General features: G+C 40.9%; 1 protein-coding gene across 1 annotated transcript in view; it reads left to right on the plus strand.

Moving 5' to 3' along the window:
- The first annotated feature begins 20,728 nt into the window (after window positions 1-20,728).
- pcdh7a (protocadherin 7a) overlaps window positions 20,729-25,169 on the plus strand; it is a 66,890-nt gene continuing 62,449 nt past the window's right edge. Inside the window, exons 1-2 of the mRNA XM_041785953.1 lie at window positions 20,729-21,064; window positions 21,408-23,175. Coding sequence (XP_041641887.1) covers window positions 21,749-23,175 — 1,427 coding nt within the window. The 5' untranslated portion in view covers window positions 20,729-21,064; window positions 21,408-21,748. The remainder of the gene's footprint in view (window positions 21,065-21,407; window positions 23,176-25,169) is intronic.

The following is a 25,169-nucleotide window of genomic DNA, read 5'->3' on the forward strand; positions in this document are numbered from 1 at the left end:
TTTGCTGTATGCTTCAGGTCATTGTTCAGGTTCAGGTTCAGGCTCAGGTTCAGGTTTGTACCCGTAGGTAGATTTGTTTTGCAGTCAGTGAGATTACAACATCCATTTCAAAAACGTATATCACAGGACAGAAGCGACGAGAAACAAACAGGAAAAATGAAGGTCATTTAAAACCTCCTAAGACATAACAACCCTCTCCCCACCCATCTCCTAAAAAGTTAAACAACATGCCAGAAGCAAAGGTAAAACATTAAAGTGATCAAGGTTCCATCAACAAAGCAGAAATGGGCATAAAAGAGGGTGAAGTACCATCCATTAAGATCAAATAAAAAACTCAGCAAGTCAAAAGATCTCAAATAAGCCAGGGTAAAAACCAAGTTTAAGATTCAAATATAAGAATAAATATACAAGTGCATGATCAAATAAATACACATGTGCAAAATAAGGCTACAACTTGTTCAGCTCAGAAATAGCAGCAGGAAAAACGCAGTTTTTATCCTCTTTGTTCTGCACCTTGGGACTAGAAACCTCTGTCCGGAGGGGAGAAGCTGAAATTCACTGTGCAAAGGGTGAGAATCATCACCTGACTCAAAGAATTTTTATCTTTCAGAGAACTGTGACCAAATCAAGACACCAAGGAAAAAGACAAGATTGATTCAAGAAAAGCACGATAGAACATGGTCATTAGTGTTCGGTCAGTGTGAAAGTGCGACAGTTTCCTCAAACAATACAAACGCTGGTGAGCCTTTTTACACACTGCTTCAAAGTTAGCTTCAAAGTTCAGTTTTGAGTCAACGATCATCCCAGGGTATTTATATGACTACACACACTCAATGGTCTGACCTTTGACTGAAGTTAAACAGTTTTGTTTAGGACTCTTCCTAAAATCAATCAACATGTCTTTTGTTTTTGATGTATTCAGCTGAAGGTATGACTCCTCACACCAAGAAACAAAATCATCAACAATTGGGCCGTGGCTGGACTCTTTCTCAATAACTGAGTCGTCAGCATACTTTATGATGGCTGATGATGAATGAACAACAGAGGTGACAGCATACACCCTTGTGGTGATCCCGTGGATGTATGTTTTTGGTCTGACAGAATGTTGTTTACCCTGACCCTTTGTGTCCTGACAGTTAAAAAGTTAAGGATCCAGCCCACCAGATTGTTACTGAGATTAAATTGCTCTAACAGCCTTTCAGTCAAGATGTGGGGCTGGATGGTGTTAAAAGCAGAAGAAAAGTCCACAAATAAAAGCCTGGCATGAGTCCCATTATTATCCAAGTGTTTTAAAAGCATGTCTAGCAGCGTTACAGTAGCATCATCCACACCTCCACTAGGCCTGTAAGCAAACTGCATTGGATCCAGGGCAACTTCTGTTGTCCTCAGGATCTCAGACCAGACCAGTTTCTCTAAAGTCTTCATTAAAACCAAGGTAAAAGCAACAGGTCTAAAATCATTTAAGGTCTTAGGACAGTTAGATTTAGGGACTGGGACAACAACAGCATTTTTCCAAAAGTTTGGGACTTCTTGTGTCTGTAGGGACTTGTTGAATATAAAATGAAAGACGGGACTCAGTTCTCTAGCACAAGATTTTGGTAGACAACCACAGATATTATCTGGGCCATGTTGTTTGTTGACTTTAACAGCAAGGAAGGCTTTTTCAACTTCTTCCTGCCGAATGTTAAAGTGCTGTTCATCCTTTAGTTTGTGGCTCAGTTCCTGAATTTCAGTGCTAAAATCAAAGGTGTCAAAACAACAATGAAAACAGTTAAGAGCATCAGCCAAGTCAGTGTCTGTGTCAAAACCATCTACAATAACACCATCTAAAATAACTGTAAAACAAATCTCCCAAGCCAAAGTTTGATTGTCCTTTAGGGTTTTCCAACATTTTGCTGCATTCATTTTACCCTCTACAAGCCTTCTAGGGCCAGGTGCCGAGAGGCATCCCCACAGCGTGATGCTGCCACCACTGCACTTCACAGTGGAGATGGTGTGTTTGTGGTGATGTGTGGTGTTTGGTTTCCACCAAACATAGCATCTTAACTGATGGCCTAAAAGCACCATTTTGGTCTAATCAGACAAAAGAACTTTCTTCCTCTTGACCATGGTGTCTCCCACATGCCTTTTTGGCAAACTCTAGTGGAGATTTAATTTGAGTTTTATTCAACAGTAGCTTCTCCTTGCCACTCTCTCATAAAGCTTTGACTGGTGAAGAATGCGGGCATCAGTTGTTGTATGCAGAGTTTCTCCCATCTCAGCTGCTGAAGTTTGTAACTACTTCAGAGTAGTCATAGGTGTTTCAGTGGCCTCTCTCACTTGTCTCCTTCTTGCACAGTCACTCAGTTTGTGAGGATGGCCTGATCTGGGCAGATTAACACATGTGCCATATTTCTTTTCCTGATGATGGATTTAACTAAACCCTGGGGGATGTTCAGAGCCTTGATTTTTTTTTTGTATCTATCCCATGACATATACTTTTAAATAGCCTTTTCTCTGAGTTATGTGGAGTATTCTTTTGTCTTCGTGGTGTAGTTGTAGCCTGGAATATTGATTAACTCATAGCTGGACCCTCCAGATGTCTATATACTAAAATTTCTTGAGAAATTCACTGAACTCAAGTTATCCCTGTTTCACTAACTGTGAGTCTAACTGCACCAGCTGGCTGTACCTCTATTGAACTGAATCAGTAATCTTAAAGAGGCTGAATATTTGTTCAGACACTTATATTATGTTACATATTTTAAACTGACATTTATTTGTAATAATCTGTTTTCATTTTGACATTTTTTTCTTTTTTTATAAATGTTTTTGTCAAAAAAGCTAAATGATATTAACCATGACTGATTTAGAAAATGAATAAAGGGGTAAAACACCCATTGTGGATACTTTTTAAAAGCATGTAAACGTCAGTTCACATGGTACTTAAAGGTCAGAGGTGTATCTTGGAGCATGAAAAGATTTAAAAGTAATCAGTAAAATCTTAAAATCAATTCTCAAACAGACAGGGAGCTACTGTAAGGACAATGAAACAGGAAGAGTGCTTTCTCTCTGGTTGTGTTTTCTCATTCTGGATAAAAGCCTGGTGGCTGAGTTCTGTACAGTCAGGAGTCGATCTATAGATTTCTAAGCATAAACAAGCAAGAGCAGACAGATACAGAGTGAGCTGAGATAGTGATGTCTGACATGTAGACTGAATATCCACATTTAGAGAAACAATGAAAGAAGAAAATGTAATGTCTAAACGGCTGTATTGTTTTTTTAATGTTATTTTAACTCATTATTCTCCTCTACTTTACTGTTCCCATTTTGAAATTATCTTGTTTTCCCCTGTTTCTCAGTTTAATGGAGAAAAAAAAATTGGATTCACATAATCAATTTGCATCTGTCTGAATTGAATCAAACCAAATCGTTCTATATTGTAATGAATCATAAGTGAATCAGATCATAGCCTGTGCATTGAGATCCTATTTGAATCATCTTGAAAAGGAGAGGTACACACTGCCATTGATTAGCTTAGCCCAGATTCATACAAAGTAAAAAGGCTCTTTACAGTCTAAAAGCATGGGCTTGTATAAAACAGCAGCAAATGCAACTCAGAGCTGTCACGACTCCTTGACCAATCAGAATCAGAAGAATTTTAATTTTCAAGTTAATTTTCACATACAGTGAATCAGACTTGATGTTTGGTGCAAAACAAATAGCATAGAAAAAGAAATAAGACATTAAGAGGCTAATAAAATATTCAGACTACAAACTTTGATTGTTACAGAAAAATATAGTAGTAAAATAAAAATACAAAATGCAGTATAAACATCACAAAAGTATACAAAGGTGAAACTGTACAGATGCATGGGTTTATTGGTGATTAGGTTGTAGTGCAACTTTCTAAAGGGATATAACGCACAGTGTGCAGAATATAATAGATAAAGTCTGGTGTTCATTCATTGATGTAACACATAAAGTCTGTATTAACATGCATTGTTTTTGTCTGCTGGTTCTGGGATCCAGTGAGAGTCTGTGGGAGAGGGCTGGAGTACTGTTCACGAGGAAGAGGGGAAGAAACTGTTCTTGTGGCTTGAGGTTTTGATCCTGGTGGTTCTCAGCCTCCTGCCAGAAGGGAGGGCCTCAAAGAGTCCATGGCCACAAAGGTTGGCCGCAACTTTGCCTGCATGTCTCAGCATTCTGATTGCAGCCAATCACCCTCTTTGCAGAGCGGATGATACGCAGGAGCTTCCTTCCTGAAATCTACAACCATCTCTACTGTCTTCACAGCATCAAGCTCCAGGTTTGTCTGACTGTACCAGGTCACCAGATGGTCTACCTCCCACTTGTAGGCAGACTTGTCTCCACTCGAGATGAGTCTGATGAGGGTTGTGATGTTTGTGAACCCCAAGAGCTTGAAAGACTGGCGACTGAAGGTGCAGCTGTTTGGAGGGCCACCCATGAGGGGGGATGAAGGAGAAAGCTTTCTGGGGCCCATGGAGGTCAAGAACATCATGGTCCATTGTAAATCTGTGATAACCATATTTTAATAATCTATTTGTTGATGTAGTACAATATAGCCTTTTTTTTAATGTAGATACGTTTTCTTTAAACAGAATGTATTTTCTTGGTAATGTTAACTGTGTGGATGGGCACATTGTCTAAACCATTTGAAAAGCAATGTCATTCTTCATAGCCAAGCAATGATGTGCACAAAAGTCAGGATACCATAGAAAAAAGTAGAAGGAACATATCTGAGGGGGAAATATAAATAATTGCAAAATAAAGGCAAAATTTGGCAAAATGAGTTAAAAGTGGCAAAAAATCAGTATAAATAAGCAGCGAAAGGTGGTCACAGAGAGGCAAAAAGGTTTAAAAGGGGCAAAAAAATGGGATAAAGCAGCAAATATTGCTTAGAAAAGAAATAAGTGGCAAAATGGGTGGTAAAAAAGGTGAAAAGCAGTTAAAAAGTGGCAAAAATGGGTGGTAAAAAGGGTGAAAATGGGTTGAAAAGTGGCAAAAATTGGCAAAAGTTGGTTTGAAGCGGCAAAAAGGGACAGCTAAAGTGGTGAAAACAGGTTAAAAAAAAATAATTTAAATATTGAAACCCAATAATAGTTTTATATACTATCAGACCCAAAATGACAAAAGCAAGTACAACTGCACCAATACATCTGATCCAACACACATGCATTGATATAATCAATGAATCACAACTGAGGAAGGGCGATTCTCTGGGTGTTTCAGGGGCCCAGACAAATCTGTGGGCAGACCTGGCATTTAGGGGGAGAAGAGCAGAGGATAAAGAACACAGGCTTTTCGGGGAGCCAGGGCTGATGGTTCTGCTGTCAGAGGCGTGGGTCCCCCCTGTCACACCGGAAGCGGCTGTAGGTGGATAGTCTGGATAATCTAGCAAGTTTAATAACTCCCCTTGTAGCCCTCTCTTTTTGTTCTCTCTCCACCTATATCAATCAGCAAGGATCTTGACTCTGCCTCTTACTTGCCAATCAGAAACAGCCCAGAATGTAAAACAAAACAATGTGTCAGCCAGCATGGTGATACATAAATAGGCTATGTAAAGGGGCATGTTGAGACATTAGCATAAGAGCTTGTAAGCATTTTACAGCAACAAATGCAAAGTAGACAAAAGAGTACGAAATGTAGTCCACTGATGGAGGGCATAAAACACAAGATATGATAGATTAGACGATAGAAAGGAACGGAAAATAATAGCACACAATACTGTATGAAAGCCAAGGCAGATTCCTCAGGGTAAACTTAAATGTCAAAGCTGCAAAAGAGGAAACAGCTAAGATATCTACTGTTGATAGAGCACAATTATTTCCCACCCACAGCAGAAGAGAAAAGCTCTTTATTGACTTAGTATTGGGTTAAAGCACCTCGTTGTCTCTTCAGTCTTCCTACGAATGACAGAGAAATATAAGCTGCTGTTTAGTGGGATAAACTGAATAGAGAGTATAAGTAAGTGTGGCAAGCAGAAGAACTGAGCTTTGAAAGAAAATATCAATAGGGTTAAGCATGAAACTTTTGCATCCTTAAAGTCAGATATATATCTCAGAGGTTAAAGCTATACAAAGCCTGTTTTATGATGAACTCAGCCTGTGATTTTCAGAAGTATTGAGATATTTCACTTCAAAAGGGTGTCAGCTGGCTCTCCCTTTCATCTGTGGTAGACACCGTCGTTATGAATAAGTATTTACTATGCTGAAATGTTGTGTTTACACTTATATATGGGTATTTTGTGAAAATTTCAACTCATGGTTCCACATCGTGGCACCCATTATCTGTATCAATTCAATACAAAATATATGTTAGCATATGCATGGAGTATACCTGTGATGAAAGGATGTTATATTATTAAGGTTACTGCTGGCCTCCAAGAATACAAAGTGCAAATGAAGACAAAATCAGAGAGACAGAGCTGTTAGCAAGCTTTCATCGAACTTTTAAAGCAGGGGATATTAGGCTGCAGGACAATTAGCAGTGTTTGTCAAACCTCAGTTTGATTTATTTGTTCCTTTTTTAGCTCTTTGGAAAATCTTCCAAGCGTCACACTCTTTTATATGTGTCATATCCCTGTTGGTTTGTCTCAGATTGTGACTGCTGTTCCTCTTTGTCTCTGCAGTTTGTCTGTGTTGGCATATTCTGTCACGATTTTGTAGACTCTTCCCCTGGACCTGTTAAATATTTTAACATTTTTTGACTGATACTGCTGCAGTAAGAGCTCAAATGATTTGGCCCCCTTTTGAGCTCTGTTACAGTAGTTGTCTCATGTCGCTTTGAAAAGGCATCAAACTGCTGATCAGCGGGCCTCATCTAGCTGACAAAAGCTGCTAATTGGCATGCCACCTCAGATGGCCCACCTCTATAGCTGTGCTTGCTGTTGTGATTAAGTGCTGCCACAAGCTAATTTAATAGTGTTTACCTTGTATTGACTATCTATAGTATGCAGAGATTTATAATTGGAAAACATCAAAGACTGAATGTGTGATTAAATACTGGGTGATTGGAGGAAATAAAAGGTGAATGTCTTAGCACAAACAGGAAGGTCTCTGTTCCAGAAGTGCTAAAGATGCAACACTTTGTCAGTTCTATGACCATGACAGAGGATGTGGGGATGGTTTTATATTGGACCTCATCCGCTTGTCACTGAGTACCTCCTAATAATCTGGTTTGGGGCCTTCAATAGAGCTGGTGTTCTTGACCACCTTATTGAGCAATTTAGTCTTACCAACCTTGATGCTGCCTCTTTAGCGCGCCATAAAAAGGAGTAAATTGGCTATTGAGGACTTGTGTTCAAGTATTGTGCTGAGTGAAGGACATGTGCCTCCTGCCTGTTCAATTCTTTTGTGTGTGTGTGTGTGTGTTGCATACACCCTCTTCATACAGCATACTTTAGAGCAGTGGTTCTCAACTGGTGGGTCGGGGCCGAAAAGTGGTTCGCTGAAATTTTTTCAGTGGATCATGAATGTGTGTCTGGAAAAAAACGGTGGCAAAAGTCTATGAAGAACATGCATCCATACCTTAAATTTTACTCTGTTTTATTGTTATAATTTGGATTTCTATCAGGATGTGTCTTGTCATGGCCTCCTTCTCAATTTTACTTCTTGTCTTAAATTGAGGACTCTGTTCACATAAAATGGTGCCTCAAAAGGTGTAGAGACAAAACAGAAAAAAACTGATGTTTTGTTTTCATACATAAATTTCTCATGAAGAGTGAGAAATGCACTTAAAAGTGCACTTCCATGTTCATGCTGAAGGTAGTCCCAGGATGGGCATGTGCTCTGGCATTGCCTCTAGTGTAAATGTGGAAGTGCTTTTCTCATTATTAGAAATTTATGAATGAAAACATTTATTATCTGTTTAGTAAATGCGTATTGGGCAATGGGCGGAGCTGGGCAATTGTGCTGTTAATGTAGTGCATTGGTCAGATTTATGTACATCCTTACTATTTCACAGTAATTGATGTGAGCTATTAAAACCACTGTGCAGCCAATTCCACAATAACGTCCGGTGTATAAACGTAAAGGTCTTATGTACATAAATGTGAAAATATAACTTACATTTTAAAAAAATTGTATTTTACATTTGTTCTATGACAGGCCACTGTGTTAGAAACCACCAGGCCAAATTTCAGTCATGAAAGACATCTCTAACTTTATAAAATAGTAATCTTCAAAATCATGAAAACTGAGGCAATAAAATCTGCTCTGAGATGGCGTGGGCGTGTCAGTTGAATGAGTTGAGGCCACACCCACTCATGAGAAATATGATCCTCTCAAATAAAAAAATATATCTGATCAGAGCACAGCTGCCTGGCTCCGTGCCAGAGCAGAGAGACAGAAGTTGGGGATTAAATTTACTGTTTTCTGGTACAAATCTCTCTGCTATGATGCTTTTAATAACCCGTAGGCCACCATGGCTGATAGTTTTGGAAAACTGACCTCATACTTAACAAAAACACAGCATGTAGCTGGCTGTTAACGTTAAATGAAAGCAGTGACCACAGCTAAAACAGACTGGATTGAGATGAACTGTGATTTTATATCATTGTAGTGTTAGGGGAGCGGGACCAGTGATGTCATTGACTCATATATTTGCCTTGCTCAAATTAAGCCAAGCCAGGAAAAAGATGAACAACTTCTAACATTTTGAATTAAAAATTCAGTCACACATAGATCTCAGATTTTTTACATGTTGACAGCAACATTACTCAAACACATCTGGTGTGTTAAGACAAAAAGTTTGGATTTCACTTTACAGGGAATTTAATGTTTTAGTTTCGAATGGACATAAAAGGGTGTGCTTAATCGAAAGCATAGTCAGCATACTGATTTGGGATTATTCAAAGGTGCAGTTGTTCAATTTTGACTGCAATTGTAATTTTCTAGTGTTGTAGTTAGGTATGTCTAATAGTTGATCTGTATTTAAAAGCTGGTTTTGGACACAAACTGCATATAATATGGACGTTGTGGAAGTGATGTCAGCTGCAGGTTTCTGACCAAGTGTTTTGAAGCCAATTGAAGTCAGTCCTACAGGCAATTTAGACTCTCTTTAGGGTCTAAATCAGGGTTGTCCAAACTATGGCCCGGGGGCCAAATGCGGCCTGCGGCCCATTTTTAATTGGCCTGCAGAAAATTCTGGAGATAAAATGATATATTGCCCGGAATTTAAACATGAAGCTTGTTTTCAGCACAAGGCAATCCTACCATGTTTAATCTGTAAACAAACATATTGACAGGAGGATATCTTCATCAATAACTTTGATGGAATGCCACAGCAAATAGCAGCACCAATAAATTTTCAGGGGCAGAGCCAGTGGTTGCCAGGGCTAAACGGGGCCCCCTGAAATCTGATTGGCTCCCCAAAATCCTGAAAATGACTGTGCCCTGTCAGCCATTAACTAGCCATTTAGGCATACTCAGTAGCTAAGCACGTATTAACTTACATTGGATTAGTCTTACTAACTTTAAAATCCTCGTGGTGAGGTATATGAAAGTGGTCCCACCATCCTAGTGTATTTTTGCATGTGGCCCTCCGAGGAAAAAGTTTGAACACAACTGGTCTAAATGATATGTAAGCAACCCTGAAATAAATGGGACCCACCAGCTTTTTAAAATTAGACTTAAACTTCCACATTTCTTAATATAATTTTTAAGCTCATTTTAGATAACGTGTGGTAAAAACAAATAATATTTGTGTAAAACAAGGTTCCCAACATATGCTATGTTGGGAATCAACCATGTGGATTTCATCGAACAAAGACTCAGCCTACACTGTAGCATTGAAGGCTGAGTTGTTGTACTTTTCGAGAGGAGCTTTATACAACATGAGACACTCATCTTCCTAGTAGCCCTTGCAGCAGGACACAGTCTCCGCTCTGATAGGGGGAGACCTGAAGAGAACCAGTAGGAGATCCACAGGTAATATAAGCCAGTGTTTGAATAATGACCAAAATCTAGCATTAAAACCCCAACATCTACATATTCAAAGAGCACCCACTCCCCTTTTACAGCTGGTTTCATCTAGGAGTCGCCTTAGGTCTGCACATACAGAATCATATGGAAGCAACAGGAAGAAGTGAGATGAAATAGTTATAAAAGCATTAACCAATTTAGATGTGTAAACATGAAATGTTATCAGTTACAAGCACTAGCTAAAGAGATTGACCTTCCCTCATTCAGCTGTTTCAGTCCTCTAGACATAGTGAGTAGCCACTCGTTTTTAATAACAGAGGAGCTCAGAGCTGCATGAATCTTATGATAGAGAGAGTAATCTAATCATTTTTGTACCCTATCACACATAAAAGGTAGCAAGCACTAAATATTATATAAGAATTCCATGTTATGATTCCATTAATAAATGGAGGACAAACCAGGGGAAAGGCATGCTATTTTATTGTGAGATAATATAACTTTATAATTTAGCCAAATTGTAAGTTATTTTACATGTGGATGGGAAAAGGACCCTGTTAGTTTATTCTGAAAGGAGAAGTGTATGTAATATAGAGATGCAGTGTTACATGTAAAAGTCCTGCCATTTAAACTTTGTTGATAACATAACAATAACAGTTTAGTGTTAGTGGCATTAAATATAGCTCAGCAGTTGGCAGAATTTCCTGTTATGCTGAATAGTTTACAATAAAAAGAACAAATAAATAATAACAATGCCAAATGACACATTCCATGTCTCACATTCTTACAGAATATTATGTGATGCATAACTCAAGCTGTAGTACATGTTACTATAATGGTTACTGATTGAATCTCGAATCCAAAAATACATTTCCTGTTGCTTAAAGAAGTGAGTGGATAAGCAGGGTGATTGAACACTTGCAGGAATTTCTACACGCACCTATCTCTTTAGGAGCTGAGCACCCCTAAGAGTCTGATCCTAAAATAGCCCTAGGTGAGCCAGGATGTAAATATGTGTATTTCTGCTGTAAAATAAGCATTTTAACATGGGTGTTAATGGGATTCCTGAGCTTTGGAGCCAGCAGACACTCTAGTTGTTTGCACCTCTGCTCTGACCTCATTTTTCAACACCGGTTGCCACGTCCATGTGAATTCTGGCAGCTGCTGTAATCATTTTTGTTTTCACATATGCAGTCACTCAGTTTGAGAGGACGGCCTGATCAAGGCAGATTTACACATCTGCCATATTCCTTCAATTTCTTGATGATGGATTTAACTGAAATCCAGGGATGCTCAGTGACTTGAAATTTTTTTTGTACCAATTCAATAACATTTCCCTGAGTTGATCAGAGTGTTCTTTTGTCTTCATGGTGTAATGGCAACCAAAAATACTGATTTGCCAGTGCTGCAGTAACTTATTTTACCATAGATATCTATATTTAATTGACAGTACTTTGTAGAGATGTGTTTTCACTTTGACATTAAAGAGTTTTTTGGAAATAAAATTATCAAAAGGTAAAGTTATGACTGATTTATTTATAAAATCAACTAGAAAAGCACTCTCCACCATTAGCCCTATCTCCCAATAATGATGAATCCTTTCAAAATTCCTGAATCCATCCCCATGTGCCCCCCACCATGGCATTCACCGATTACTCCCTCCCCCCGGGTGGGATGGAAACACAGTGAGGTAAGACATTGGCTTCGCAACGGGTGGACTGTCAGGGTGGAAGCATTGCCTGCCGGTGCCAACAGATGCACTGACAGTCTCACCCATGGTCTCACTGGACGACTGGAAGTCATGGAAGAGGGTGAATATTCCTCTATTTCTCCCAGCATTGTGAGTATTCTTGCTACAATTCACTGTCTTTCTCTCTGTTATGCTTCGACTCGTCTCCTCGACCAGGCGTGCGTCTTTCAAACTCTATAAACTCCAAAACTTTGAATGGAAACACACCCAAAATGCTGCTGGGATTGAAGTTACTCATGTCCACTCTCTCCTGGTGTAAAGTGGTAACAGCGCAAAGCTCCGCCATTAGCCCTATCTCCCAACAGTACAGAATCCTTTAAAAAATTCCTGGATCCAGACAGTGATCCAGATCACTCCCAAAATCTAATCAGTTCTTCCTTATGCCATTCCTGACATTTCCTGAAAATTTCATGAAAATCCATCCACAACTTTTTGAGTTATGTCGCTAACAAACTAACTAACAAACTAACAAACCCACCCGTTCACGTAACCTCCTTGGCGGAGGTAATAAGAGAGTTAAACATCCAAAGGGGTTAATACTTCTTAGATGCACTGTACATTTTAAAGGTGCACAAAAAAATACTTCCACGTTTGTATAAAGAGGCTAATGGCAATAAAATGTGATCGTCAGCTTCCACTGTGTTTTCAGAAATTGTTTTAATAGGAAAAAGCTGTCTTCTACATCAGGTTTTCTAATAGTTATGAAGCTTCATTCTTTTGAAAAAAAATTTCTGCCTTGTGAGATTCATAAATTCTGTATCATGCTTTTTTTTTTCCTTTTCCAAGCAAATTTAGGCTTTAAGTCGATCATCACTTCAGAATCAGAACCTGGTTTATGGTTACAGGAAGTGCTGAAGTCCAGAGAGTGTTGCTACAATGCAATTGATTTAGCTTTAACGTTTATGTAAAGATAGGTGATCTTGGGGTGGAGGAAGCTTACACATGTGAGGATTTGGCATTATAAATGAGGCTGGCAGCGGAGGGGAAGATGTAATGTTTTAGTTTTGATGGACCACAGGAGAGGGTGGTCTCGAAGTGTAACTCAAACCTGTTACATATGAGACCAAACGCCTTTTTGACCTGTTCTGACCTTTACAAATCAGCCAAACTCAACCACTATCTGTCTCAAAGTCCTCACACCCTGCTCCTGTAACCCTTTAAACTTCCTCCTCTTTACACGAGTGGGCCTGGAGATTTCAAACACAGATTCTTCCCACACACTAAGATATGAACTTGTTTTTACACCATTGCCTGACCTCTTGATCTTAAAATCCAACTGCTGTCTCTTAACACTTCTGTGGCCATATATGTTTTCTCTCTTGTGCATACATGATTTGTTTTTAGCCCACATCTACGATTTTTTAAAAACCTAGTAGTGGCGTCTTTGGCGGTGCATCTACTGCAGAGGGCAAGCACGAAATGGTCAGGTCAGACTCTCTTAGTCTGAGGTGAACTGAGCCAGAATCCTTTTGCTGGTTATTTTTCCTGTTTTTATATCATGAAGTGTATTCTGTGCTCAGCCTTTCTACAATATAGTATTCATAGGCTTCGGCTTTGGTTGCAGGGAACATCACAATTCTAGGTAAGATAAAGACATGGAGAGAAGTGGAGCTTTGTCTTTAAAAAAACTTATTTCTACCAATTTGAGCCTATTTTACTCAAGTTGTAGGGAAGGTTAAATCACTTTAATTTAAACTTGGACAGCACACTTCCTTCAGTTACTCGGATGAAACTGTCAAGCTTTGCTTGCTTACAAACTTAAGAAGTTTAGCGGAGGATTCCTTGAAGGGGCACACAGTCATTTGTGCTGAAAGCAGTGGAAGAGCGAACAACCAGGGTGTCCAGCAGCGCTGAACGTCAGGGTATTGGATTTGGCTTTTCTCCTAGCCTCATTTCCTTTCTCCTACCTATCTGTAAGCTGCTGATCCCATGACAGGTGGAGGCAGGCATGGAGAGTTGGGAGAGCTTAGTGTGAGGCGGTTTATGGATCAAAGCAGTGAGCAGCGAGCTAAAGTCCAGCACCAGGCAGGATCCTTCCACATATCCCTGGGCTTGTGTCTGCTGGTCTGCGTAGGAGGTGAAATGCAGAGGGACCACGAGGGGGTCTGTTACATGATTCAGCTGAGTCGAGACAACGCTGTTGGAGGGTGTTGGGAGCACTGAGGTCACAGGGATGAGCTTGTAGTCATTAACACCTTTGATGCAGAGTTGTTTGTGGATAGAACTAATGTGGCTGAAAGCATCTAATGAGAGGTTTCATCATCACTGCCAGAGCACTGAAAGTTTGCCACAAGTATATGATGATTAGTACTCCATAGATAGGCCCTCAAATCTAAGAGCAGGGATCCTTGTGTCTGACAGCCAATCAACAGCTTATCATTTATGATGCAATTTCATCAGAAAATGTTCAAGTCTTAGGAGGACAAAGTCTGAGGAACTGGTGATTTAAGAAGCATTGCAACACAGATTGTAGAACCTGTAGGTGAGTGAGTTTAGTGAGAACTGGCTGAGTTTCATTTGACCTCAGGCTGTGTAGTGAATTCGAGATGAAGTCAATCAAAAAGTGATACACACCAAAATCAAAACGAAATGGATAATAAAATAGCAGGCTTTCACTCAGCGTGCTACATCTCTGATGACTCTCTGATTATATGTATCTTATATTTCTCTGAGGCACGGATCTCCACTGTTGTCCACAACTATTTAAAAATACATCAAGACACACTACTGCACTGTGTAACATAAGCACGGCAAAAAAGATGAGCTAGAACTCCAGCTAGTGTGAATGATTGTAGACTATCATTGTTAACAATTAAACCCAATAGAATACGCAGTTTCAAACACGTAAAGTATATATGAAAAACATGAAACATATTGACTAAAATGACTCATCATGCTGTATGCCATTAATGTTAATTGTAAAGATTATGCATCCTCTTCAGCATATGCACTGCATACATTTGATAAATGTAAAGCCATCATATATTCAGCACTGGTGTTAAAGACCCTGTAAAGTGAAAATAAATCTGTATTTAGGTTTGTTCTATAAGAGGTTTCTGTGTTATGAACCTCAAAGTCAAATTTCAGTCAAAACATCTCCAAGTTTCTAAAATTAAGCTTTAAAATCATGAAAAATGAGGCAGTAAAATCTGCTCCAGGATGGTGTGGCTGTGTCTGTTGAATGAGCTAAAGCCATGCCCACTCAGGAGAAACTCAGTTCTCACAAATTTAAAAAGTGTTACAACCTGAATGGAGGAAAACTCTCAAGCCATTAGCCTGCCCCTTGACCTTATGAACAGAGCGCAGCTGCCTGGTTCTGCCAGACAAAGTCCATTTTCTGGCTCAAATCTTTGTCATGATGCTTTGAATGATCCAAAGACCACTGTGGCTGATAGGTTTGGCAAATTTACCTCACAAGTGAAAATTTTTGAATTTCAACATGGTGTATCACAATTTTAGTATGCAGACGACATTCTTAGCACAGTCAGATTAATTTTACGCTTCATTTTTGCTGAAATGATACATAGATTTGTTGGCTTTCAATGTCTAGATTTTGGTTTAAAATTGCATCGAAATAGAGCATACAACTACTTTTCTGGGGAAAAGGCACCCTTGACCTTCATTAGTTTGGGCTTAGCCCCGGATACTGAAAACATCTTGCTCTGCCCCTGGTTCTTAATATATGATGACCTATATGAACAGTCAACTGGGTTATATTTTACAATAGAGTTAATACTTACTTTGTAGGTAAACTGTTCAGTGAGTAACTCAAACTGTTGTATTGGTATTGGGGAATAAATGAGGACCTACCCTCTAGTTAATCAATTAGTTAACGGTAGATAGTGAATGTAATGATACTTATTATTTAATGATTACCTATTTGTTATTCCGTTTGTGTTCCCTTTTGTAAACTGTAGCCTCAAACTGAGTTGTTACTCCATTTTAATGATAGCCTACATTAGTTAATCATTTATTCCCTGGTTAATTAGCAGTTAGATAGCCAACATTGTTGAGACATGCTATAAATCCCTCCAGGGGAGATTGAGATTTTTACTCTCTGTTGTTGGCAGTGATAGACAAGTTACTGAAATTTAGTTTCTAGTTACAGAAACTAGTTACTGCTATCAAAAAGTAACTGAGTTACTACAGTGTAAAGTGCCTAGTAACTTTGAAAAGTACCTCAAGCGGTACTTATTTTTGCTTCTTTATTGTACCCATCACATTAAATTACGCCTTTAGGTTTAGTTCAGGCAGGCCATGGAGTCAAGCACTGCCATATAATTATAATTCTGACGGACCACATAAGAATGATACTTGCTTATCACACTCATGCTGCCATATTTAAACTGCACTAGCCTGGCTGCTTCACTGCCGTCTCTGCAAGCCACTTTTGCAGCCCTCCTCCACCCCAGCTCCTCCTTCATTCTGCTTCTGACTGAATCAATATTATTCTGTTGTCACTGATGCCTGCTCTGCTCTGGAGTTTTTTGCTGCTTCTCTCCCTGCCTCAGGCTTTCCTTGTAGGACAGGAAAGGCGGCAACATGTGCTGTTCCTGCATGATGCTTACCAGATAGGCTAGTAGGAAGGACAGGGGGATCCCAGAACAGCCACACAACCAAATATAAATAACAGCAATAAGTGCAAATTCTTGACAAAGTGGTTCTGACTGAATTACTGTTGTTGTGGAAGTGTGAGAGGAATGAACTCTCAAATTTAATTGAACACTGTAGCCCCTGTAATCATGGTGGAAAGGGGAACAAGAATACAATAGAAATGTTTCTAAACTTTTGACAGTGTTAAAACATTTATTTCAAGTCAAGAATTTGTACACTCTTTAAGAAGTATGAAAAAGCAGTGTACAAATTAAATCACAACCACTCTCTAGATGGCTTTCTGCATGGCCCTACCTCTTTTCTCATCTGTATTTTGCTGATTATTTCTCTGCAGGTAGCGGATGGACACATGTTTTAACAACATACTTAATTTGCAAAGTTAACGTGAGCTGCATCTTAGTTACCGGTGTTTGTAGCGCCAAGTGTGTTTTTCAGTTGGCGACTTTGAGAAGTTAGAATTATTATTCTTGACAATGGGCAAAGGTTTCCTTCCTGTTGATTAAGTACAACTCACCACAATATTCATGCCCTCTATCTAGATCGGTGTTACTCAACCCTGCACAACCAATGGGCCAAATTGTTGAAAAATATCTTTGCAAGAGCAACAATCTAAGTGGTGAAAAGTGGCAAAAATAGGTAAAAGTGGCAAAGAAGTGGCAAAAAAATGGGTGAAAAGGGGCAAAATAGGCATTCAATTGCAAAACTGGGTAAAAAAATGTCAAGAATGCGTAGAAAAAGTGACAAATATTGATTAAACTGTGACTTACAGGTGGCAAAAATGGTCAAAAAGAGGCAAAAATAAGTGAAAAGTGATGAAAATGGGCAAAAAGCAGAATGAAAATAGGAAAAAAGTGATATTCAAAGGCAAAAGGCAGCTAAAACAGGCAAGAAGTAGCAAAAAAGGCAAAGAAGGGGGAAAGACTGCAAATAGCAAAACAGGATAAAAGAGGCAAAAACTGGTTTAAAAAGGGGCAAAAATAGGATAAAGTGGTGAAAAAACAAAAAAAAAAAGTGGTTTAAAAAGCAGAAAGAATAATTAAAAGTGGAAAATGGGGAAAAAAGGGAAAATAAATTGTAAATAAGTTAAATGGAATCATGCAGACAAAATATTAAGGTTGACAATTAAAGCCAGGTGCACAAGAGTGGGAAACAAACTGATTAATGTAGCTTGCAATGGATAATATCTGAGGTCAAAGTTGACCTTTTTGAAGGTTTTCTGGGTGAAAAATATTTTAAATGAAGACATAGAAGAGCCACAAATCATCACAAAAGAGCCAGATGTGGCTCAGGAGCCACGCATTGACTATCACTGATCTAGATGGAGAGGCTATTGCATTTTCTCCTATGCACTGTTAGACTTGACAGTTGAAGGTTGTTAAAAACATTGAGTTTTGTTTACTAACAACTATTTCAGCTTTATTTGTCCAAGTTAACAGACCACATTTTAGTTGTAAGTAAACAGTTCTCCATTACTTTAAGTATTTTTTTTGTCGTTGTACTCAAATTATGACAATCATCCCCTGTTCTGCAGAGTTTTCCCAGAATGCATTTGGGCTTTTGACACTTTTGCACCATGAGTGAAGTTACTGAATCAGCTAGACAAACCCCAGCTGTGGGAAGCAACCACAAAATATAACAGATGGTAAAACGTTCTTAAGTAAGAAACCTTGCAGGTAAGGACCACAGTCCTTGACGCGCTGGTTGCAGGATCAACATCCAAATCTGCTGCTGCTTGGTGCTAACCTTGCAAAGAAGATGAATACGCCCATTTCCTTGATTTTCACAGGCAAATCCATCTTGTTAAGCTCCCATCTGAACCATCTGGGCCCAGTTAGAAAGTGACAGGACCAATCAGCTACAAGGGGCAGTACTTTTAGGCACGGCAGAGTTGTGACATAAACAAGCAGCAGCAAGAGGCCAGTGCAATTATGGTGGAAGAGCTTAGCGTCGATGCTGTTAAACGACAAAAGTCTAGTACTTACATGTCTATAGTCACCATATTTCGCGTTATTTCTCAGTAGCTGCACACACGCAGCTCGATAGCTGCTACATCACGTGTTTTGTTGCTCTGATTGGCCAGCAGAGATGTGACTGTTTTAACTTATTGTTGTAAACCGGCACTGAAATGTATTATTTATTATGAGGTGTGCTGCTGACCTCTTGGTCAGGTCACCTTTGTAAAAGAGATCTCGATCTCAATGGGTTTTATCTGGTTAAATAAAGGTTAAATAAATGACATCATGAGGGGAAAATCTGAGAACGGCTTGTTTCAGCACACGTTTTCTGAAAGGTGGTGGGACAGGGTTCTGGTTCTTGAGGGGATCGTGGACAGGCCAGGGGCACGTATTTTTATTAGAAAAGCCTGAAAAGGTTACTTTTGCATATGTCCCCTTTAAAGGGGCTTGTCTGGGCTTCTGTGATTTCTTTATACAAACCCAATAGATTACTGAGTCAGTGAAGGGTGAATAAATGTTTCAGCTACTGAATTATACAGTGTGAGATCATGCTTCCAAAGAGTCTGTGGACTGATCCCAAATTAATAAAGGATGTCTGGTAAACTTCATAAGCCATATTTAGCTTGAATGCTGAACATGCATGTCAAGAACGTCTTCATTGATTTTTCGACTGTCCTTGCAGACAATGTGTAGAAGCTGTGATCCTCTTTTGTGATGGCACAAACAGTAGATTAGGCCTTTAGGCTAGAATGGATGTCAACCCAGGTTATGTTTCTCCAAAGAACATCCTGCTTTCATCTACAACACACATAATAGCGGTTGTACAGAGATGCACACACACAAACACACACACACACCACTTTTCATTCAATATGCAAATTGAAACGGCTGTTCATTTGCTGATGAAAGAGGATTCATACTCAATTATATCTTAATGGGTTGGATATAACCGCATGCTCGGGCCAACAGATTTTTATAAGATGTTTTTTTTCATTAGGTCAAATATGACTTACATTTCCTGGAACAACTGAACTAAAATTGAACTGACCTAACCCTAGCAGCATATCCACGCACACATACTATTCACACACACATAAACTCATCCAAGTGGGCTCCATCTCCTCCACTCTGAAACTTTCTCTCTCTTCCCCTCCTCCGTTTTTCCTTCCACATGCTCTCTAATGCACGCGTGAACACGCCACAGGGCGAGTCCCGAGATTGATTTAAAAGAGAGAAGGGGGGGGGGGGGGGGGCTCGCGTAGGTCGAACGACAGAGGGCGTGGGTGCGCTTGAAGCGAGCGCGTGACGATACCTCCGGAATGCTAAGCACATAGGCCCCAGCTCACGCGCACAAGCAAGTTTTTGCTGGTGCAGCATAGAGAGAGTGAAGGATGGAGGGATGAGAGGGGAAAAGTCAGCACGAGAGAGGGAGAGAGAGGTGGAGAACATGATGGAAATAAAAGAGAGCGACAGGAAATAAGATATATGATCCCTCTCTGCAGTTTGCCAGTCTTTGTTTACTCTCTGCCAGCCGTAAAGTGTTCACTAATAGCTGCTGCACACAACTCTCCCTCGCTCAATAACATTAGGTTGGGGGAACTCCCTCTTTTCTTGCCAGGCTGCGGAGGCGAAGGGGGGGACATAGGTGGTCCCATAAACGGCCGGACTAGGCTTGTAAATTGGAAATGCAGCGGGCGTTTTAAGCAGTGAGCGGCAGCCTGGTAGTGTTCAATAGCAGCAGCAGCAGCAGACCGCTGCTGCAATGCGCTTCTCTCTGAGCAGGTCGGTCCGCCGAGAGACAACATCCTCTCAGCATTGTATGTGTGTATAATATGTGTGAGGTGGAGGATACTGCTCACAAAGAAGCAACACAAAGCAAAGCTGTTCAGTATAATAAAGACGTGATTTATACATTTAAAGGCCTAATTCAACAACTTTTTAGATTATATTTGCAGCCTCTTTATTATTGGTTGGAGGAAAGGGGTCATTATGCCATAACCTACATTTTAAATGATGAATATGTGGCAGTTCCTTCTCCCTCAGAAAAGAATGAATGAAGCCTCCCACTCTTTGCCCCACCAAAGAAAGCTGCACCAGCAGAAATGTGACAGGGCACAGGGGCTGACTTGCATTAAAGCCAGATCACTCTCCAGTTTTTTTTTTCTTTGTCCTTTGTATGATATGAATGTGTGAATAAAGATATTTCCCCACCACCAGGAGCTGTCAGCAGCCGGGACACCAAGCCATTTAATCTTCCGATATGACAGGAGGAGGTGAGGTCTGTCTCTGGCAACCGACACTCACACACACATGAGAAGTACAGCGACCCAACACTGCCTCTGCTGCCTCTCCCGTTACAGCTCAGCGATCGAGTTACGCGGTCGGGGAAAATGTTGCAGTAGCGAGAGAGAGAGAGAGAGAGAGACTGCAGCATCGCTCGAGACCGGCAGCAGCAGCAGCAGTCCCAAGCAGTGCAGGTAAGAGGGAGAAAAAAAAAAGCCAGAGGAGGAGGAGGAGGCGCATGTGGAGGAGAGAGAGAGAAAGAGAGAATGCGGGACTCTTGGAAAAAAGACGCATCTACACTCGGTCCATCCATCCCGGACACAGGCTGTAAAGGATTACGCTGAACTCCTGATGGTGATGATGCTGGGATCTCCCTGTTAAGCTCAACTAAAGAGACTCGTATTTTCTGCTGTATGAGAAGATATCAAAGAAAGTCGCTCTGAAAAGCACTCTTGTCTCCTCATAACTTACGTGAAGGAATCCGACGGCTGGCACGTTGCTTCCACTGCAGAGAGGAAAACAAAGAGGGTCTGAATCAAAAGGTAAGATCCAGTAGCAGCTCCCTAAAGACTTTTACCAAACTGATGTTCCTGTTTTCGGTGGATGTGAGTTAATTTCCCTCGTACGTCCGGAGAGCAGAGCTGTGTTTTTCTCTCTCTCTCCCCCTCTGTCTTTTGTGCTGTGCTGCATTGCAGTTTCGAACTGTGAAAAACGCCAGAAAAGCCGGTGTCCCAAATGTGACTGGAATAAAAAAGAACTTACAAATGGCATTATGAAGTGATAAGCTTCCTCCTGTGACTATACGGGATAGCTGTGTGAAGAAAGGAGTGAGTGGATTAATCACAGCCTCATGAATTAGTTTTTTTTTTCTTTTTTGCACTGCAGGATGGGTTTTTTGATATCTACATGGCCGGAAAAGCCCAGCAAGACAGCGAATTTATTATTAGAGAAGTTCAAGCAGTGCTGCTGAGTGGACGAGGAGCTTAAAAGGGAGAAAAGGAACCTGCACAGCTGAAGTGAAGTACTGAGAGAGTGCGAAAGCTTGTCTCCGGACCTCAGGCGGGAGTCCGCAGAGAGCGATAGGGAGAAGGAGGCAAGAAAGGATAAATCAAACACCCACGCTACGAGGTACACCGGACCACAAAACAGCAATAAAAAGAGAAGACAAGCCACAGCTTGGAGGCAGACAGAGCTCGGAGTAGAGAGGCGTGAGGAAGAAGGAAGCCATGCAGAGGCTTGGTGCAGTGCACTCCTCCGCGGCGCAGGCTTTCAGCCTCGTGGTCTTAGTGCTGCAGCTGCTGACTCAGCTACCGGGTGCCGACTCAGCTCTCCGGTACCGGGTGGCGGAGGAGGGCCCACCTGACGTCAAGATCGGAAACGTGGCCGCCGACCTGGGCCTGACAGCAGGAACAGGAAGCGGGGATGTCACCTTCGCCCTGGAGAGCGGCTCAGAGTACTTCAAGATTGACAACGTGACAGGTGAGCTGACCACAGGCCCACGGCGCATCGACAGAGAGAAGCTCCCACAGTGTCAAATGATTTTTGATGAAAATGAGTGCTTCTTGGACTTTGAGGTGTCAGTGATAGGGCCACTGCAGAGCTGGGTAGACCTCTTTGAGGGTCGTGTGGTCATAACAGACATCAATGACAACACACCCTCCTTCCCTTCACCTGTGCTCCAGCTGTCAGTAGAGGAGAATCGCCCAATAGGAACTCTGTATCTTCTGCCCACAGCGACAGACAGAGATTTTGGGCGAAATGGCATAGACCGCTATGAGCTCATCCAAGATGGTGGAGCTGGGTCAAGTTCAACAAGACGCGCAGCAGGAGGAAACCCCATTACTAGAGTGGATGGCCTTGGGGATCGGAGGAGTAGAAGTGGGGATAACGGAGGAGGAGGAGCCAGGAGCACTGTGTTTGAACTACAAGTCGCAGATATACCAGATGGCGAAAAGCAACCTCAGCTCATCGTGAAAGGCACATTAGATCGAGAGCAAAAGGACTCTTATGAGCTCGTCCTCAGGGTCAGAGATGGAGGGAGCCCTCCACGTTCCTCACAAGCACTCCTTCGTGTTTCAATCACTGACGTGAATGACAACAACCCACAGTTTGAGAGGTCCACGTATGAAGCAGAGATGGCCGAAAACGCACCTCCAGGCACACCTGTCCTCCAGGTAAGAGCTTCAGACCGCGACATCGGCGTCAATGGGCAGGTGGAGTACGTCTTCGGAGCTGCCACTGAATCTGTCAGGCGACTTCTGCGGCTAGATGAAGCAACTGGATGGCTGAGTGTTCTCCACAGGATCGATAGGGAAGAAGTGGCTCAGCTGAGGTTCACGGTAACAGCCAGAGATCGCGGTCAGCCGCCACGCACTGACCGCACCACTGTAGTTCTGGCAGTCCGAGATGAGAACGACAACGTCCCAGTGGTGGAGATCAGGAAGATCGGGCGCATCCCTGTCCGAGATGGAGCGGCGCTGGTGCCTGAGAATGTTCTGGTGGACACACCTGTAGCTCTGGTGCAGGTGTCAGACCGAGACCAGGGGGAGAACGGAGCTGTGACATGTACCGTGGTAGGAGATGTCCCATTCACACTGAAGCCAGCTGGTGAAACAGCTCTCCCACCACTGCCTGCAGATGAAGCCTTTGACAGGTGAGCAAAACAGAGGAATCCCCTCACAGTCATTCCAAAAGAAGGAAGTAATAACCTAAGACTTAACAGTTTCAGGATAATCATTTAATGCACACTTACACAGACATAAACTTTGCTTCTGACATATGAGTGGGATGATTCACCACTTATCTTGAGGATAAACAGCATTGGCAAGGTAACCCTGAAAGAGTGATGCATTTTCATATCTCAGCATAATACAACACCTTCCAAATGGGGTCAATGTGTTCAGTCTTTCTAATTGGCATATAGTATAAAGGCATGTATAATGAAGCACCTGGTTAAAAATTACATGGAACAGTCCATTTAATTTAAAAGTGGTTGTAATTCATTTGAAAAAATTACCATAATTATAACACACATGTTAATTAACATGCCACTTAGCAATCTGTTCTTTTAATTATCTTATGTGCAGTTCTTAACTCTGACTTATTTAGGAAATTTCTTATAAATACAGTGCTGTACTTAACACCAACACTTACAACAAGACAAAGAGGGGTTATTATTAGTGGCAGATTCTGCATTTATCCTATATGCTTTCTTACCTTGACTACAGTATACATTTCAGAATCTCGCCCACTCTACTGCTTGAGGAGGTCTTTCAACAATTTATGCTCCCCAGAGAGAGTTCAGGAAAGAGATTTGTTAAAGGCAGATTTCATTTGTGTTAGGTTCTGTACTGTCAGTCATTCACTCAGGCAACATAGTAGTTAGAGTGTCAAATATTCTGTAAACTCTCAGTGTAATATTCATCAAATTCAAGGGTTTTAGACTTTTTAGTAGCATTACACCAGCAGCAAAGGCGTCAAATGCCTACCCTCTCAAGCGCATTGTGAAGATACTTCCTGAAGCTATTGAATGAAGGGAGAGAGAAAGAGAAATAGAGAACTCCATCCTGGTGCTATGGTGCCTGTACAATGAGGCTGTTTATAATATTGATAGTCTGGCTGTGCTTGACTAAAGAAAATTCTTACTCAAAGTAATGATCATAAGGTCTTCAGTGAATCGATTAGTTCATTTAATTAAAAAAATCAGTCACAATTTCTACAGGGTTTGTTTTCCCTCCGCAGATTGCTGCAGCCCTAAAGGAGGATCTCTCAGATGTACCAGTAAGCATGATAGGGTTGACATCAGTTTTAAAACTATAGTCATCTGACAGAAAATTAATTCTCAGATAGTTTCACAAACATTTCGGTTATTTTTCTAGCAAAATCTGATTATTTTCTAGTGCCAGCTCTTCAGTTTAAGGATTTACTCATTTTCATTGGCCCATGTTACTCCTGGCACTTCTGTGCATCTTGGGTGAACTCCATTCAGGAGTCCATATTGGCGGCCTTGAAGTCTTCTTGTTATCGTACTATTGTTTGAGCTGGTGCTCCGTTGTTCACCAACTTCCACTTATGCAGACATCAGTTAAATAGGCGGTCTTTTGATTTGCCAATGACGTATTAACATGCACACTGTTAAAGTAATGTGAACAAATGCAGCCTTGGCGGCCTCTGAATGGGGGTATCTCTGAAAGATAGAATGTTTGTGATCATGAGAAATGCTTAAATGCCAAGTGTAATCAGCCACTGTAAACTTCTCAACTTTGGACTGTTGATTGTTAGTCCTTTGACACAGATTGTGGGGAATTGAAACAAAAGGGGAATTTATCATAGGGATGGTACAAGTAATCAAGTACACACGCACTTGACTCGGTTTTCATTATTCAAGTAATATCTCATTACTCACATAATGCGCACGTGCAGTTTTAGACAATATTTAAACTGAGTTAGCACTGCATGTGTTACCAAACTTTCTGGGTTTGTCTGACTGAATAAACTTAGAATGAAATGATCATTAGGAAATGATGTACAGAACTAAGAGGTTTATCTATCGACAGCCATAGTTCTGGCTGTACCAACACAGATATACACACATGTACAGTAACTCTGGAGGAACCCATTACTTGAAAGGCAAACAGCCTTGATAGG

Source organism: Cheilinus undulatus, linkage group 4 (assembly GCF_018320785.1).
Source record: "Cheilinus undulatus linkage group 4, ASM1832078v1, whole genome shotgun sequence".
NCBI lineage: Eukaryota > Metazoa > Chordata > Actinopteri > Labriformes > Labridae > Cheilinus > Cheilinus undulatus.